The sequence below is a fragment of the Arachis ipaensis genome, chromosome B05 (assembly GCF_000816755.2).
Source record: "Arachis ipaensis cultivar K30076 chromosome B05, Araip1.1, whole genome shotgun sequence".
NCBI classification, from domain to species: Eukaryota; Viridiplantae; Streptophyta; class Magnoliopsida; order Fabales; family Fabaceae; genus Arachis; species Arachis ipaensis.
This window is the reverse complement of record NC_029789.2, coordinates 21,936,869-21,952,866: the sequence shown is the minus strand read 5'-3', so window position 1 is coordinate 21,952,866 and position 15,998 is coordinate 21,936,869. Positions and strand designations below refer to the sequence as shown.

Sequence of the window (15,998 nt, the reverse complement as noted above, 5' to 3'; positions counted from 1 at the left end):
CTCCCTTATTAATTAAGATCTCGAGGCCCAAAATCAAAGCTTCGTACTCTGCCTCATTATTCGAACAAGGATATTTTATTTTGAATAAAAATTTTGACGGAATTCCTTCTGGTGAAACAATTAAAATTCCAACTCCTACGCCATCTTTATGTTTTGTCCCATCAAAATACAACTTCCAATAATCGATTTTTAATTTGATTACATTTGCCCCCTGGTCATTCAGATCTTTCGAATTATCCACAAGAAAATCTGCAATGACCTGTCCTTTCACAGCTTTGGATGTGACATATTGTAAATCAAATTCTGTCAATGCCAGCATCCATTTCCCTAAACGTCCCCTTAACATAAGGAAACTCAACATATATTTAATTAAATCAGTTTGTGCTATAACTTTCACCGATTTAGCCACCATATAACACTTTAATTTTATACAAGCATGATATAAAGACAAACACAATTTTTTGATCGGGGAATACCTCGTTTTGATGTTAGTTAAAACTCGACTAAGGTAATAAACTGTCCGCTCATGCCCGTTTTCATCATCCTGGGCTAACATACACCCTATAGTATTTTCAGATGCTGCTATATATAATTTTAAGGGCTCCAATGGTCGAACATTCGCCATAATTGGGGCTTTAGATAAGTAAATTTTAATAGAATCAAACGCCAACTGATGTTCCATCGTCCATCGAATTGTGAATCATTCCTTAGTTTTACTAGAGGTGCAAACACTCTAGTTCGATCTGAAAGATTCGAAATGAATCTCCGAAGATAATTTACCTTACCCAAAAAGGATTGTACCTCTTTCTTCGATTTGGGTGCAGATAACGCCAATATCGCATCTGCTTTATTTTTATCGATGGCAATCCCTTTTTTATGAACAACAAAACCCAAAAAATTTCTAGCCGATACACCAAAGGCACATTTCAAAGGATTCATCTTTAATCCTTTCTTCCTCATAGTAAGAAATGCTCTCTTTAAATGATTAATGTGCTGATCCACCGAAATCGATTTAACCATAACATCATCGATATACACTTCCATAAATTTTCCAATAAATTCATGAAAATAGCATTCATTGCCCGCTGATATGTTGCTCCAGCATTTTTCAAACCAAAAGGCATAACTACCCATTTATATGTACCTAATGCGCCCGGACAACGAAAAGCAGTTTTAGCCACATCATCTTCAGCAATGAAAATTTGGTTATATCCAGAATAATCGTCCATGAAACTAAGTATTTCATTTCCTGCTGCAGAATCGATTAACATATCTGCGATAGGCATAAAATATTCATCTTTTGGAGTAGCATTATTCAAATCTCGAAAATCGATGCATACTCTCAATTTCCCATTCTTCTTCATGACAGGGACAATACTCGACACCCACTCAACATAACATGCAGTTCGAATAAATTTTGCTTTAATCAAGCGTTCTATCTCTTCTTTAATTTTTACATTAATTTCAGGAGCAAAACGTCTTGGAGTTTGTTTCACAGGTCGAGCATTGGGTTTCAATGCTAATCGATGTTCCACTAGTGAACGATTAAGACCAGGAATCTCATGATAATCCCAAGCAAAATAATCTTTAAACTCGTGTAAAAGATTAAAGAGTTCAGTTTGAAAAGGATCAACAAGATCCTTACAAATATATGTAATTCGAACATCATTAAGAGTCCCTAGATTAATTTCCTCCAAGGGATCTTGAGACTCAAACCCTTTATAATAATCATCATCTTTTACTGAATACTTCTCAAAACCCAATGGTTCTAGATCATAAATGCAATCAAAAGTTAAATCAATAGAATCATCAGAAATAGAAGAAACTTGATCAATGATTAAATCAGCATTACTTATATTTTTTACACAATGAGCCTCTGCTATTAAATCGACAGTCCGGCTTGCATCATTATTTTCATTACAAGAAATAGGAAAAATCATAACTAAATTTGACTGAAGATGCTGAATCGAACACATTACAACTAATAACATTACTACCCCTATGTGATTCAACTTCATCAGAAGAATCAACTTTATTCTCTAATAACTGAAAATTATTCAAATAATTATGTAATGTTACCAGGTAGTCAGAAACTTCCTCAACTTGGTCCATAGAGCAGTTTCTCCAAGACCTTCAAGAAAGACAGTCCCAACCAGTCAGCTCAAAGCCTAATTCTGGATAACGTAACTTCACCAAGAGGCCTTCAGAAGATAGATAGCAACCTTCACAATTATAAGAATTTAGTGTCCGATCAACATTCAAAGGCTTTAGTTTAGAATTGTACATCCTGAAATCAATGTGCAGTTGTTCGACATAAAGGTTCGAATCTGCCTTAATGATTTCAGGTTTACCATCTTTTGTCCACAGAAGAACACTCTAATGCACAGCAAAAGGAACTGCACCCACTCCATGGATCCAATCACGCCCCAGCAAAGCATTATAGCTTGCTCTTGATGGAACCACCACAAAAACAGTATTTCGCTCAGACGAGCCAACCTTCACAGTCAGAGTAACCAACCCTCTGGCCGGGGTCGAAGTCCCACTGAAGTCTGTCACAACAATATTTGTAGGGACTAAATCATCAGGATGTTTACCCACTTTTCTTAACATCCTCTCAGGCAACAGACTGATCGCAGCACCACCATCAATCAAGACTTTATTTACCCTTATCCCACTCAAAGTAGTTGTTATATGAAGTGAGCAGAGATGAGACATCTGTTTCTCAGTAGGCTGCAAGAAATAACCAGGCTTATCTTCGATTTGAATAAAGGAAAAGGCTTCTTCGTCCTCTGAATCATAATCTTCATTAGGGTCACCTTCATACTCCCCCAAATATTCAGTTGGAATGATCGAAATCGTCCCTATCATGTCATCATCTCCTTCATCAAAATACTCTTCATCAACATCGACATCTTTACCCTTATCGACTCCTGAAGACTGGGCTACTGCTTTGCCTTTTTCCATTTTTGCAGGCAATGAAATTTCCTTGGGATAAGTCTCTCCATCAGAAGGAAAGATAATTCGAGAATGCACAGAAGATGTTGCCCCCTTGCATACCTCTTTACCTGTTTCTATATGAGGTCTCTTATTTTGATTGAAACTTCTTCTTCCACCTCTTCCTCTTGGAAAATCCCTATCACGACCTCGATAGTAGGAATATTGGTTTCGAGAAGGTGCTCGATTCCTCCATTGTGGATTACGTCGATACAGATGATCACGTCTTTGGAATTCTTGACAATTCCTAATTCATTGAACACCTATGGCTTGGGACCGGTTTAAAGGTGTAGTTACATTTTGCTGAGGGGTCTTTGAGCCGAAACCCTCTATTTGCCGAATCAGCTGCCTCTGGCGAGCTTGCTCTTCTCTATGAGCCAATTCTTTCTTCATCCTTTTCTTTTCAAAGATTGCTGCTGCTTCAGCATCAAAGACAGCATTGCATTGAGGACACAGAGATACGTCCCGGTCTTTGATCTTTTGCTGAACCAAGAAATCCAACAAGTCATCTCCCGTTCTGGGGTATACAAATCTCACCTGTGACTCAAAATCATCAAGAGTCACATAAAAGTCATAAGACATGCCAACCATGTTCACTCCGAAACAAGGTTCGATATAACTAGCATCAACCTCGAAGGGATCCACATCAACCTTCATTTCTTTCTTGCCATCATGAAATTTCAACCGTCCTTCCATTATCGCTTCTTGAATCAAGTCCCTGAAATGGACACAACTGTTAGTCAAATGACTTGTTGCTTGATGAAATTTACAATAAGGCTTTTCTTTTAAATCTTTCACGGAAAGTAAAGTTCTACCCTCAGGCATAATTAATTGTTTATCTTTAAGCAACACAACGAAAATTTGATCAAATTTTGAAATATCAAAACTATACTTCTTTCCACTTTTTAGTTTTGAATCATTCGAATTTTCACTACTTGGAAGTTTCTTCAGTAAAGAACAAATATATGGAGGACCTTTCGTAAGTTCAGCCAAATCGACTTCTGTTTCAAAATCGAATTCCTCCTCTGAGGACTCCATGGTTACATAAGCAACCTTTTTTTTTCGAGAAAAAAGGTTTACTATTTGACCTTTGCTCATTTCTATACTTTTCTTTCTCTTTTTTCATGAGTTCGGTCTGTCGAACCTTTTCGGCCAAATGGGCCACATTAGGAATATGCACATTGAGCAATTTTCTACACATATAGAATCCTAATCCCATGGTTGCTATTTTCACTATCTCACTTTCGGGTAATGACACATAGCATCTACTTCTAGCATTTTTGAAACGTATTAAATAATCATCAATAGTTTCACCATCTTCACGTTTCAAAGCCACAAGATCAGTAACTGCTACATTCATTTTTCCCCGATAAAACTGAGCGTGAAAAGCAGTTTCTAACTGATTCCATGTTGTGATCGAATTTGGTCTGAGATTCGAAAACTAAGTAAATGCATTTTTCGTCAATGAAGAAGGAAAAAACTTCATTTTCAAATTTTCATCATTAGCTAAGTTCCTAATCTCAACCAAATAACGAGCAACATGTTCAGTAGTTGATTCTCCAACTTCATCAGCAAATTTTGTGACTATCTTTAGATTCTTCACCCCTCTCGGCACTTCAGCCATCTGAACAACTTGGGAAAAAGCGGACACAAAATGTAGTTGATTCATAAAACCAACATTCAGACCGACTCTATTCAACACTTCCTCCACAATTCTGGTGATTTGATAACGTTCACCGCCATGATTATTACGTAATCTGGCTAAAAAAATCATCAGCATTTTTATTCAGGGGAACTACATGAAGAATCTCTCTATTAATAACAACATTTTCATTTTGAAAAACATTTTCAAACCCCTTATTATTTCCCCTAGCATAATGCCTTTCACCCTCATCATAATCAACAATTCGAGCAATTCGTTCAACTTGTCGAGCGAGGCATTCGAATTTTGATTCATGATCAGCCATCATAGGATTCAGAATTGTAGTCATTTGTTGAGTCAATAAGTTAACTAAGTCATGATGACTTTCCTCTACTTGTTGACGATATATTGCCATTGAATTCGCAGCATTCGAAGTAGAGTCCACATTATAATCTCAAGAATACTCAAAATTTTGCTGTGGATTTTGAGAATTGTTTACTCAATTTGCATTCCCAAAGCGGATAGGTAGAATAAAACCACCCGCCGGTGGGGTATAACCAGGGGGAAGACCATAAGGAGGACAACCAGCGGTTAATGGAGGTTGATATGGGGGTTACAGGGCCACGTGGACAAATATTACGTCCACCATTTCTAGTCTGAACAATCGTAACTGCTATACTTTCAGTTCCAATCGCACCCTCCGAACGTGATGACATGTCGGCTTGTTGCATGGACACTAGTATACAATCACTAGTGGATGAACCACCATTCACATTTGATAATTCATCAGCCATGTGAATAATCTTTCTATTTCGCAATCGCATACACTGAAAAACACTGGAAAAAATATTAGTTTGACACACTTCGATTTAAAATTGTCCCACCGGGCGTGCCAATTTGTTTTGTCGATTTTTAGCAAATCGATGGTGGTTCGATATCTAATGATCTGGGAGCAAAACCTACTCCTCTTTGCAGGTACCAGTTTTCTACAAGTGCATCAAAGTGTTTTCAATTAGATGGGATTTGGAAATAAAGATAAAGTAAATCATGTAATTTAAGATCAAAGATGACAAAACAAATTTTCAAAAAGAAAAATTTACTGGAATTGGAAAGGTTGCATTGAAACCTAAATAAAGCAACAAAGGTGCCTTCGACTGAATCAAAGGGCTTTGACTTGAAAAATAGAAATGATGAAATGTAAATTGAACAAAGAAATTAAAGATTGCTTGAATGATAAATTTACTTGAAAAAATAAAGTTTACAGAAAATGTAAATGAGAAATTTAAAATGTGGAAGAAACTCTACAGAAATTAAACTCGAATGCAGACTCAGAAATTCGCTGGGGATGTGAGTGTGCTTGAGTGTTTTTTGAAGTGAAATTCCAACCCCAATTTTCTAAGACATCTTAGTATTTATAATCTACCTTTAGTAACTGACAATTAATGATAATTAATTACAATTAAATATGAATTTGAAATTTTGAATGCTTTCTCCTTGATAACTGTTCCCGCCTTTTGATTGTTCGCATTCCCCACAATTTCCTTACGTGATGGAAAACTTCTTAACTTCTCCACTACTACAACTATTCGAATCAATCTTTTTCGAATAACCACTTCAAGTATCCCATTCGATTTGACTCGCTCGATTTATCAGGAAGCCTCGAAATCAAATCTGTGCTAAGAACCTTCACCCAACACTTGCACACATGTCACCGCTTATGCTTTTGACAACTTTATCAATTCGAATAATTCACCCTTATCGAAAATATTTTTCCGATCAACAGTTGCATTACAATCTCTCTCTGATTGGGAGGTTGAGGATTCCCTCCTGCAAGATTGATGATTCCCTTCATATTGAGAGATAATGTCCGGGTTAGCTACTGGACATGTCAGGTCTAGCTGTATAACCGATAGATAAACTAATTGGTCATAGGACAAACATGTATCATTTGCATTTGTGTGCATTATTTGGTTGTGCATCTTGTATTTGGTTTGTCTAATTGAATAATTGTACCTCTATGCTCATTGAACTAATTGCCTTAACTATCCTCTCTGTTTGTGTATTCTTTATATTATTTTTTCTAGGTTTGAACAATTGAAAGATCCCTCATGCTAGCAATGGTGACGCTGAGGGTTGTTCCTGATGTGGCACTGGTTGTAATTGTTCCCTGATTGTAATTGTCTTATACCGTTTGATGCCAGTATTAATTTTGTTTTGAGATTGATTTTTGATGGTGATCTGATTTGAGTTGGATCGGAGGTCGTGTTTTGACTTGATTTGAGCCGGAGGCCGAGTTGGTTTGATTTGGACCGGAGGCTGTAATGAGATTTGATTATATGTTTGGTCGGAGACCGTAACTGATTAGGTTATGAGATATTAATTGAGCTTTGAAATTCTTATAACTAAAGAAGTGAACTTTGAATAATAAATTATTAATGTTTTGAATAGGTTCAGAAGACAAGCGATAATCACTGTAGTTAAAATCAAATCTTTTATTTATACGTATCCTCTTATGACAATTCTTAAAAATCTCTTATTGAGAACCCTGTAAAGGACGATGTTCTCACCCCCTACAGATTTTTCTTTTCAGGAAGGACGAAGAGTTTAAGGAATTTTTTTCCGCATCTGACTGCGTTCTATATTATTGTATACATATTAGTTATAGTTTTTCCTCGTCTTTATTATTATATTTTTGTAAGAGAGATAGGAGTTGTAATGATGTGTATGGGGATTGTGTATGATGCATATTTGTAAATTATTTGTATAAAAAATTTTGTATATATATATGTATATTTGTAAAAAAAAATATTTTCGATTTTTTTTTAAAAAAAACAACAACACCACTTAGAATTAAAAACTCTCATTTTATTATTAAGTATAAAAAAATCGTCGTAATATTCTAACTATCAAAGCAACGCAGCCAGAAGCCTAACATTTTAGTAAAATGTTACCAGACACGGCTTCTTGCTACGACAGAGAATGATCACCGTTTGGAGGCAGCTTTCAAATTTACGACTAACAGTAAAAAGTGAGAATAAAATTAGGTTTCGATAAGAATGTGAGATGTTTTTATGTTACTGAATTTTTTATTATTGTTCACACCAAAATTGGCTGATACCTTAATTGATTTTCTATATTTTTCTGCATTTTCATTACGCAACCAAGCTACATCTCCAAATTGTTTTTGCTCTATTTCATGAAAGTGTTCAGTCCTTTTGAGAGAGATCAACATATGCTGAATCAAAACGGAAGGAAAATCCAAGACAAACAAAGATGAACCACTCTTGCTAGCAAGTGAGATTAGAGTGCGACAGAAATGACAATGACAAAGACACATGTGTATTTTTGAAGCACAAGCAGAGACCTCACCATTCACCAACAAAATTCCATAGCCACTGTTATCTTCACCAACACCACAATTCATGCAAAGCTATTATCCCTTCGACTTTTCAATATTAATCCGTTTCCTACATTTTCCTCTTTTTTTCAGTGGCTCTGCTTCTGCCAAAGCGTTTAACTAACTGCCACTGCCACATACTTCTTTTTTTCCGCATCAGACAAAATAATATTAATAAAAAAAATAACACCTTACAATATTGATTTGTCAGACACGTATAACATTGAGAACGAGTTTTGTATTTGACACTTAGCACTTTCACACTAAAGCGTGGGTGGTATCTACGCTTAGACTCGTTTATTCTTCTTCTTCTCAGTCCACAAACTCTCTTCGGTTCCCCAAAGTGAAGCTTCATAGTTCATACCACTTTTTACAGGTATTACTTCTATCGATTCCGATCTTTCTACACTACCCACTTGCAATTACAAGTTAAAAATTGAATCTTTTTCCTTTTGGATTAACTGGGTTTGTGTCACTTGAAATGATACTTGATTCCATTATCCTAATTCTTCTTATTCTTGTGTTTAACTGGGTTTTCTTTGAATGATTGATAGTATGTTATTATTGTTATGTATCTTACCGTTGTCCACTGGCCTCTGTAGTTCCTTTGTAATCATTCAATTTTATATTTTATATGTTCAGAATTTCCAATGTCATTTTCACAAATTGGACGTGGGATCCTTTTTTTTTTTTTCTCTCTTTTGGGCAAATTTGTTGACGCTGCATTTGACGATGTGTGTTCCATGTGGCATATTGGATGAATAAATGAGTTATTATATCATAAATTAGAACCATGATAATGATATATCTGTGAATGATTCTATTAACTTGTTTCATCTAACTATTAAGCATTTTTCTTTGATGAAGTTATGGCCAAGAAACCGAGGTCTAGTAAGTAATAATATTGGGGCTCTATTGTTTGCTTTTCAACATTTTCTTCACTGGTTAGCTTGAGGTCTGTTATTCTAGAATCAATTTAGAGTGCAGTGGCCACTACCGGCATCACTTTAATTTGTTCGAAATACGAAAATTAAAATAATTTCATATGTATCATAATACTGTATTTTTTGTGCTGCTTAATTCCAAGAATCATGGAGTTTCTCAGTCTTTTTCTTTTTCGTTATATGAGCTACCCTGGTAGATAAATGGTTTAATTTGTTGATAATTTTTTTTTAATTGTTATTGTTATTATTATGCAGATATATCTGTAAGAAGTTTTCTGCTTCACCATGCCACCAAAGCCCTTAGACTATGAGTCTATAAATGAAAACGTGAAGAAGAGTCAATATGCTGTCAGAGGTGAATTATACCTTCGAGCTTCTGAGCTTCAGAAGGAGGGCAAAAAGGTAAAATAGGATTTCTTGTCCAGCCTATGTATGGAGACTGTTATTTGTTTGCCTTGGATTAAGCTTAATTAAGCTCCTTTTAAAAAATAGCTTAAACAATAAATGCTTATATTGAAAGTAGCTTATAAATAAGTTATTGTGTGTTTGGTTTTTTTAGTTCTAAAAGTGCTTATTTTAAAAGAAATGTGATAAAAAAAATTTTATTATGAGAGAAGTTATTTTTTTTAACTTTTCTATAAGCACTTAAATAGTTTCTTAGAAAGCTACAATTTGGTTTTGAAAACTGCACCAGACATTAAGACTACCACTTTTCATAAGTCAAAAGCTCAAAAAAGTAACTTTTGAAGCTTCCCAAACGGGCCCTCAATGGTTGGAGAAGGAGAAATTGTCCATGATCATCGAATTCATTTCATCAAACTTGTTTTCGATTTGACAGTATAAAGGAATATATTGTTTCCTACAGGATGAATACATTCTATTAAGTAAGACAATAAATTCTGCTTTAGCATCTTGTTCAGGTATCCTGATATGTTTTAGATGTATACATAAGTGTGAGCAAGTTTGATAATATGCAGTTGTTTCATACATGTTGTCCTTCTTGAAGCTATATGACATGTCTTACCTGCGCCAAGTTGGCAATCGTTCATGTTTGTAGAACTTTTTGAAATTAAATCAGTTTATATATGTGCAAATCAATTCTGAACCGTGAGAGTATATGGTTTTCACAATTATCAATACCTTAGTTATGATTACTGATTACTTTCTTTGTAGCAAAGTTGGTTGCTCAAAAGATATTTGGATTCATGTAATATTTATACTGACTTATTTTCAATCGATGACAGATTATATTCACCAATGTTGGCAACCCACATGCTTTGGGACAGAAACCACTGAGCTTCCCCCGCCAGGTTCAGCATAACTATCATAATTCTACTTTTAACTGATCCAATGCGAAGGGTAAGCTATTTTTAACTGTTGATTATGCTAAACATCTGAAATTTTTCTATTGCAGGTGGTTGCTTTGTGCCAGGCACCATTCCTACTTGATGATCCTAATGTTGGTCTGTTATTCCCTGCTGATGCAATTGCAAAAGCCAAACATTATCTGTCAATGACTGGCGGTGGTTTAGGTATTGATATGTAAACCAACTTAAATGAACAATTTGTTTCGTTTTTGATGTAATGCTTTGCATCTTATGTTATGATACCATTGATTATTTAAGCATTTGCTATAGAAAGCTTAAACTGTAAGCTAGTGCCTGGAACTAAAGACTACATTGCTGAAACAATGCCACCAACCAGCTGAAATCTCTTTAATTGCTTTTTTAAGGAACCTTTTGCCAATGGGATTTCCTTTATAAATAAAGCTCAAACTGTACTAATTGCTTCCAATAGTCTTAGAAAGTTTTCAGAACTAGCAGGCACTCCTTATCTTGCAGATATTTATTGCTGTTTTGACATTCTAATTTACACATCTTACTATTATAATTTGGTGTTCACCTATTCATCTCATTATAACAGAGGAGTAAAGATTTTTCTATTTATTAGAATCTCCAGTAATTGACTGCCGTAATGGTATATTTTAGGTGCTTACAGCGACTCCCGCGGCATTCCAGGAGTACGGAAGGAAGTGGCAGAGTTCATACAAAGGCGTGATGGTTACCCCAGGTATTTATTTATCCTCCATACTTTTACTCAGCCATTTGTTATCCTGCCTTTCGTCATGGTAAGGCTTTAAAGCTAAATTTCGAAGTCGATTAATGAAGATGTTAATTGTTGTTGCTCCATTCACAGTGATCCAGAGCTTATTTATCTCACTGATGGTGCTAGCAAGGGTGTGATGCAGATCTTACAAACTATAATTGGAGGTCAAGGGGATGGGGTAATACAGTCTTTTTATCATTTTATTACTTCAGATATCTATATCCATTGCCATTTTTTTAGTATTGCCTAACACTTCCTATTGCCAGATTTTGGTTCCAGTCCCACAATACCCGCTCTACTCCGCAACAATTGCTCTCCTTGGTGGTTCTCTTGTTCCATACTACCTAGAAGAGACTGCAAACTGGGGTCTAGATATCAATGAACTTCGTCAGTCGGTTAACCAGGCTCGCTATAAAGGAATAACTGTAAGTGTCCTGGCGTTTCTAATGTGGTATTTTCCGCTGTTTCTAGAATCTAGATTAAACTCATAATGAATCCAGAAGCTCATAGGCTTGAATGAAGAGGATAGTAAACAATCTAAAGAGAATGAACCTTCTTGAACTGAAACTGTATTTTGTCGATACTTTTCTTGTTCCTGTCCCTTGTTATGGTGACAACCACCACTAACTTGGCTGGTTGCCTCATCCAACGGATGAATGAAAAAGAATCTTCCTGGATGTAGTTATAATAGGAAGATTCTTTTTGTGCCAGAGATGGAATAATCTATGATGAATTAGTAGCTGCTATATTGATTAAAACTCAGCGTCTTTCTGATAAGTTCTTTATCATTTGTCAAAATCTCATATCCATTGTTCTTTGACGGAAGCAACAAAATTATGATACTTTGAAATTTGATCAGGTTAAAGCAATGGTGATCATAAATCCTGGAAATCCTACTGGACAATGCCTTAGTGAAGCTAATCTAAGAGAGGTTTTGCAATTTTGTTTTGAAGAAAATTTAGTCTTGCTTGGAGATGAGGTTTACCAGCAGAATATATATCAGGATGAACGACCCTTCGTTAGTGCCAAAAAGGTATACTTTGCTGTTTGCTGTTCCTCTGATCTAATGTTTTTGCATCAATCGTTAACTTGATCTAACCTTAATATTTCTTTACATAATAAGGTTCTGATGGACATAGGCCCTCCTTTAAGCAAGGAAGTCCAGCTTATTTCTTTTCACACTGTGTCTAAAGGATATTGGGGTGAATGTGGACAGCGTGGAGGATATTTCGAAATGACCAACATTCCTCCCGAGGTTTGTCTATTATATTAAACATTACTACATTTCCTTGAAGTATTTGAGTTTCAAGCTTGGATTCTACCAAATTTGGGATATGTATATCAAGATATCATTGTTAAAATATGATATTGCTACATCACTGATGATTTACTATGATTATCACTCTTTGTTGCAGACAGTTGATCAGATCTATAAAGTTGCATCGATATCACTCAGTCCTAATGTTCCAGCACAAATATTTGTGAGTGCTGAATATTTTTGTGATATTTTAATTTGGACTCCATATTTCTTTCTGTAATAGTTGACTATTGAATATCCATCTCCTTTCCCTCTCACTGCAGATGGGGCTTATGGTCAATCCACCTAAACCAGGAGATATTTCTTATGACCAATTTGTTAGGGAAAGGTAATATTGGCAAGAATAATCCGCTAAATATTAAATTTCTATGTAGTGAATTGACAAATATCTATGATATGCAGCAAAGGAATACTCGAATCGTTGAGGAGAAGAGCAAGGATCATGACTGATGGATTCAACAGCTGCAGAAATGTTGTTTGTAATTTCACAGAAGGTATAAATGATAGTGTTCCTTGTTGCATGTTTCTTCTTCAACCTATGGTTGTCTTAGCTTATTAGTAATGCGAGGAGTTTTGGTCAGGTGCAATGTATTCATTCCCTCAAATTCGGTTGCCGCCAAGAGCTATAGAGGCTGCTAAACAGGCTGGAAAGGTTCCAGATGTGTTCTACTGTCTAAAGCTTTTGGAAGCCACTGGCATATCCACTGTTCCTGGTTCAGGATTTGGACAGAAAGAAGGGTACATAACATATCCATTATTTTTTCTCGTATTCATCCCTTATTTAGAATTAATTCCAATTTTTAGGAAGTGATCCTACATGCCTACTCTGTATTGCTGTTATGCATTGAAAAAATTGATGGGAATTGATCCATTCATGTAAATATCTCACATGACTTTTACCATTGATGAGGAAGGTGAGGCCTAGTATAGGACCCATGGAATCTAATCGATCGCGAACTTTAATAAATGATCCTATCATGTAAAATTTTCATATCAGAGGATCCGTTTATGAGTTCACTAGGAAAGGCATACACAATCATTTTTCCATGATCATGAATGAAAATTAATGGAGCAACTCTTTCTAGGTTTATTATGTGGTAATATTGGGGTTTAATCAAACGCATTCAATTTTAAAGTATTTTACGCAAACATTCAATTATGTATCAATTATGTATTGCTACGTCAGTAGAACTAGCTACGAACTATTTTAAAAGTTTAGAAATACATGCATTTGATTGAATGAACTGATAAATATGGACACAGAAAATACCTGTTACCAATGGTTTCCTATTTTTATTTTCTAATGCTTTATTTGTGCCAAACATTTTTTGCATATAGGGTCTTCCATTTGAGGACAACCATTTTACCTGCTGAGGAAGACATGCCTGCTATTATGGATAGTTTCAAGAAGTTCAATGATGATTTCATGGAGCAATATGAAGATCATAGAGGTTACTCACGGATGTAAACAAATCCTGGGGTGGAAAAGAAAAAGGTTGCATTATACTCTCATTGCACATTTTTAAAGCAGTTCAGTCTCTCTTAAAAAGCATGAACTCCTCTTAATGAGGCTTCTACTTGTGAACCTTATACCTTCTTCTATATCATTCTGAACTGCTAATCTTTATTTCATGTATATTTAATCTTCCTTGTATCTTTACTATGTTGTGACAATACAATCATCTTGAATTTCATATACTTCTATATTAATTTCTTGTGTCATATAAATATGGTGTGTGTTGGTAGAGGAAGGTTCTTTTGGAATAGAAAATTCTATGAAATTGCTTTTTCTTCTCTTTTCTTTTTTGGCCCCCTCCTCTATCATGTTGTTAATATAATTAATTGCGGCATAAAATGAAATATTCCTGGACAATAAATGTGACAAATGAGAATGACAACTACACATACCTTTTCCTTTGACTTCAAGTCTTCAGTAAAATTATTTGATAAAGAAAACAAAAAAGTAAAACTGTAAAGTTCTTTTTCTTGGTTGGTTACTTAGTTATGATTAAAGATATTCTTGGAAAGTGTTAAGATTAAAGATATTCTCTAATAATTGCCTCTCCTATATTTCAAATACCAAAATTTTTCACATATAAGAAATTAAAGCACTTCTTGAATGGTAGTTGCATTCTCAAACTATCTAAAGGCCTTGTTGGCACAAAATCTGGTACTGTTCCATGACTTATACATAATGGAATAATTGGTACAACAATGACAGTTGCAAAATATGTGCAACGGGATATAATTTATTAACTTTTGTATTCTTTTGAAATTGGATAGTATTATTACTTCAAACTCTCAGGATATTTCTTCACATTGTTATTCCAGAAATGGATTAATTGGCATAGACATAGGCCTTTCTTTACTAGGTTGTAAAGCCATGGGAATCAAGATTTAAAGCTATTATTAAGATAAGATATGGAATATAATATGGGACATTTTAAAAGTTACTTTAAGCTTTTTTCGATTCTTTTTGCTCCATTTTATTCATATACACTTTGGTTTATGGTAAATTCTATGATGCCTATAATTTGGTGTTTAATTTTTTTCTAGCTTATTTTTTATGACAAATTTTAAATATTTAATAATTATTTATTTTTATATTTTAAAATCAAATATTAATTTTTAACTTTTTTTAGTAAATTAGACAAACACTTTTAAATATAATAACAATCATCTACTTTGATTTGCTATGAATGCATGTCAAACCAAATTAATTTACCTTGAAACTCATTCCAATTTAAGTTGAACGGGAATACGAACTTATTTCGATGATTTTCATTCAATTCTCATATTGTAGTATATGACTATTGTTTATTTATGAAAAAGTCGTCTAAAGAAGAGTTATACTGTTTATCATTTGAAATCCGAGACTTAAATCTTTTCACCAAATATTTGCTTCAAACAAAAAAAATCGTGAGTCTACATTAAAATTTAAAACCCTTATTCGATTGTTTAAATCGTTTCAAAATTGTTCTTTAGCATTGTAAGATATCAGGCCTGAGCTTGAAGGAGGAGAGTAGTATAACAACCAGATTTTTAACAACGGATTTCTTAACCTCTATATATTAGGATTGGTAAAATTTGAATGACGCAGTTAAATTTAGTTTGATGAACTGATTATGAATATACAAAAAAAAATAATATTTTATAGTAATAATAATAATTTATTTAATAATAATATTTTTAAATAATAATATTTTAATATATTAATATTTTATTAATTTATTTTGATGATTCACTCTAAATATTTTATTAATTATTAAAAATTTATTAAAATTTTATTAAACATAAAAACATAAGGAATTTTATTAAAATTTAAGAAAAGAAATAAGAAAAAAATCTTAAAAATTGCTTAAGATGACGTATCATCAACAAATAATCCCGATCTTATTAATAATTTCCAAGTTTTTACTCATTTTTTTCCCTTCAAATGGAGCACTAGCGGCTCAGTAATACTGTATGATCATGCAGAGAGGTGATGGATGATATCATGCATTTTGACAACATTCAGCTTGATCCGAGTTTTGATGACCTAGAGTGTTATTCCCTCGTCTTTGTAGTTTAGAGAGATTAGGAGATATTATATATATA

At 34.2% G+C, this 15,998-nt stretch overlaps 1 protein-coding gene across 1 annotated transcript; it reads left to right on the top strand.

The window, feature by feature from the left end:
- On the top strand, nt 8,106-14,125 carry LOC107643316 (glutamate--glyoxylate aminotransferase 2). Its single transcript, XM_016346931.2, has 14 exons — nt 8,106-8,409; nt 9,233-9,379; nt 10,222-10,287; nt 10,392-10,509; nt 10,966-11,047; nt 11,174-11,261; nt 11,350-11,508; nt 11,943-12,116; nt 12,207-12,338; nt 12,499-12,564; nt 12,665-12,729; nt 12,804-12,895; nt 12,983-13,139; nt 13,740-14,125. The coding sequence occupies exons 2-14, from the start codon at nt 9,263-9,265 to the stop codon at nt 13,867-13,869; spliced, it is 1,446 nt and encodes a 481-aa protein (XP_016202417.1). The 5' UTR covers nt 8,106-8,409; nt 9,233-9,262; the 3' UTR covers nt 13,870-14,125.

Coding starts and splice junctions, on each gene's coding strand:
- LOC107643316 (XM_016346931.2), top strand. CDS start 9,263: ATGCCACCAAAGCCCTTAGACTATGAGTCTATAAATGAAAACGTGAAG. Junction 9,380..10,221: donor TTCAGAAGGAGGGCAAAAAG/GTAAAATAGGAT, acceptor AATCGATGACAG/ATTATATTCACCAATGTTGG. Junction 12,565..12,664: donor ATGTTCCAGCACAAATATTT/GTGAGTGCTGAA, acceptor CTCTCACTGCAG/ATGGGGCTTATGGTCAATCC.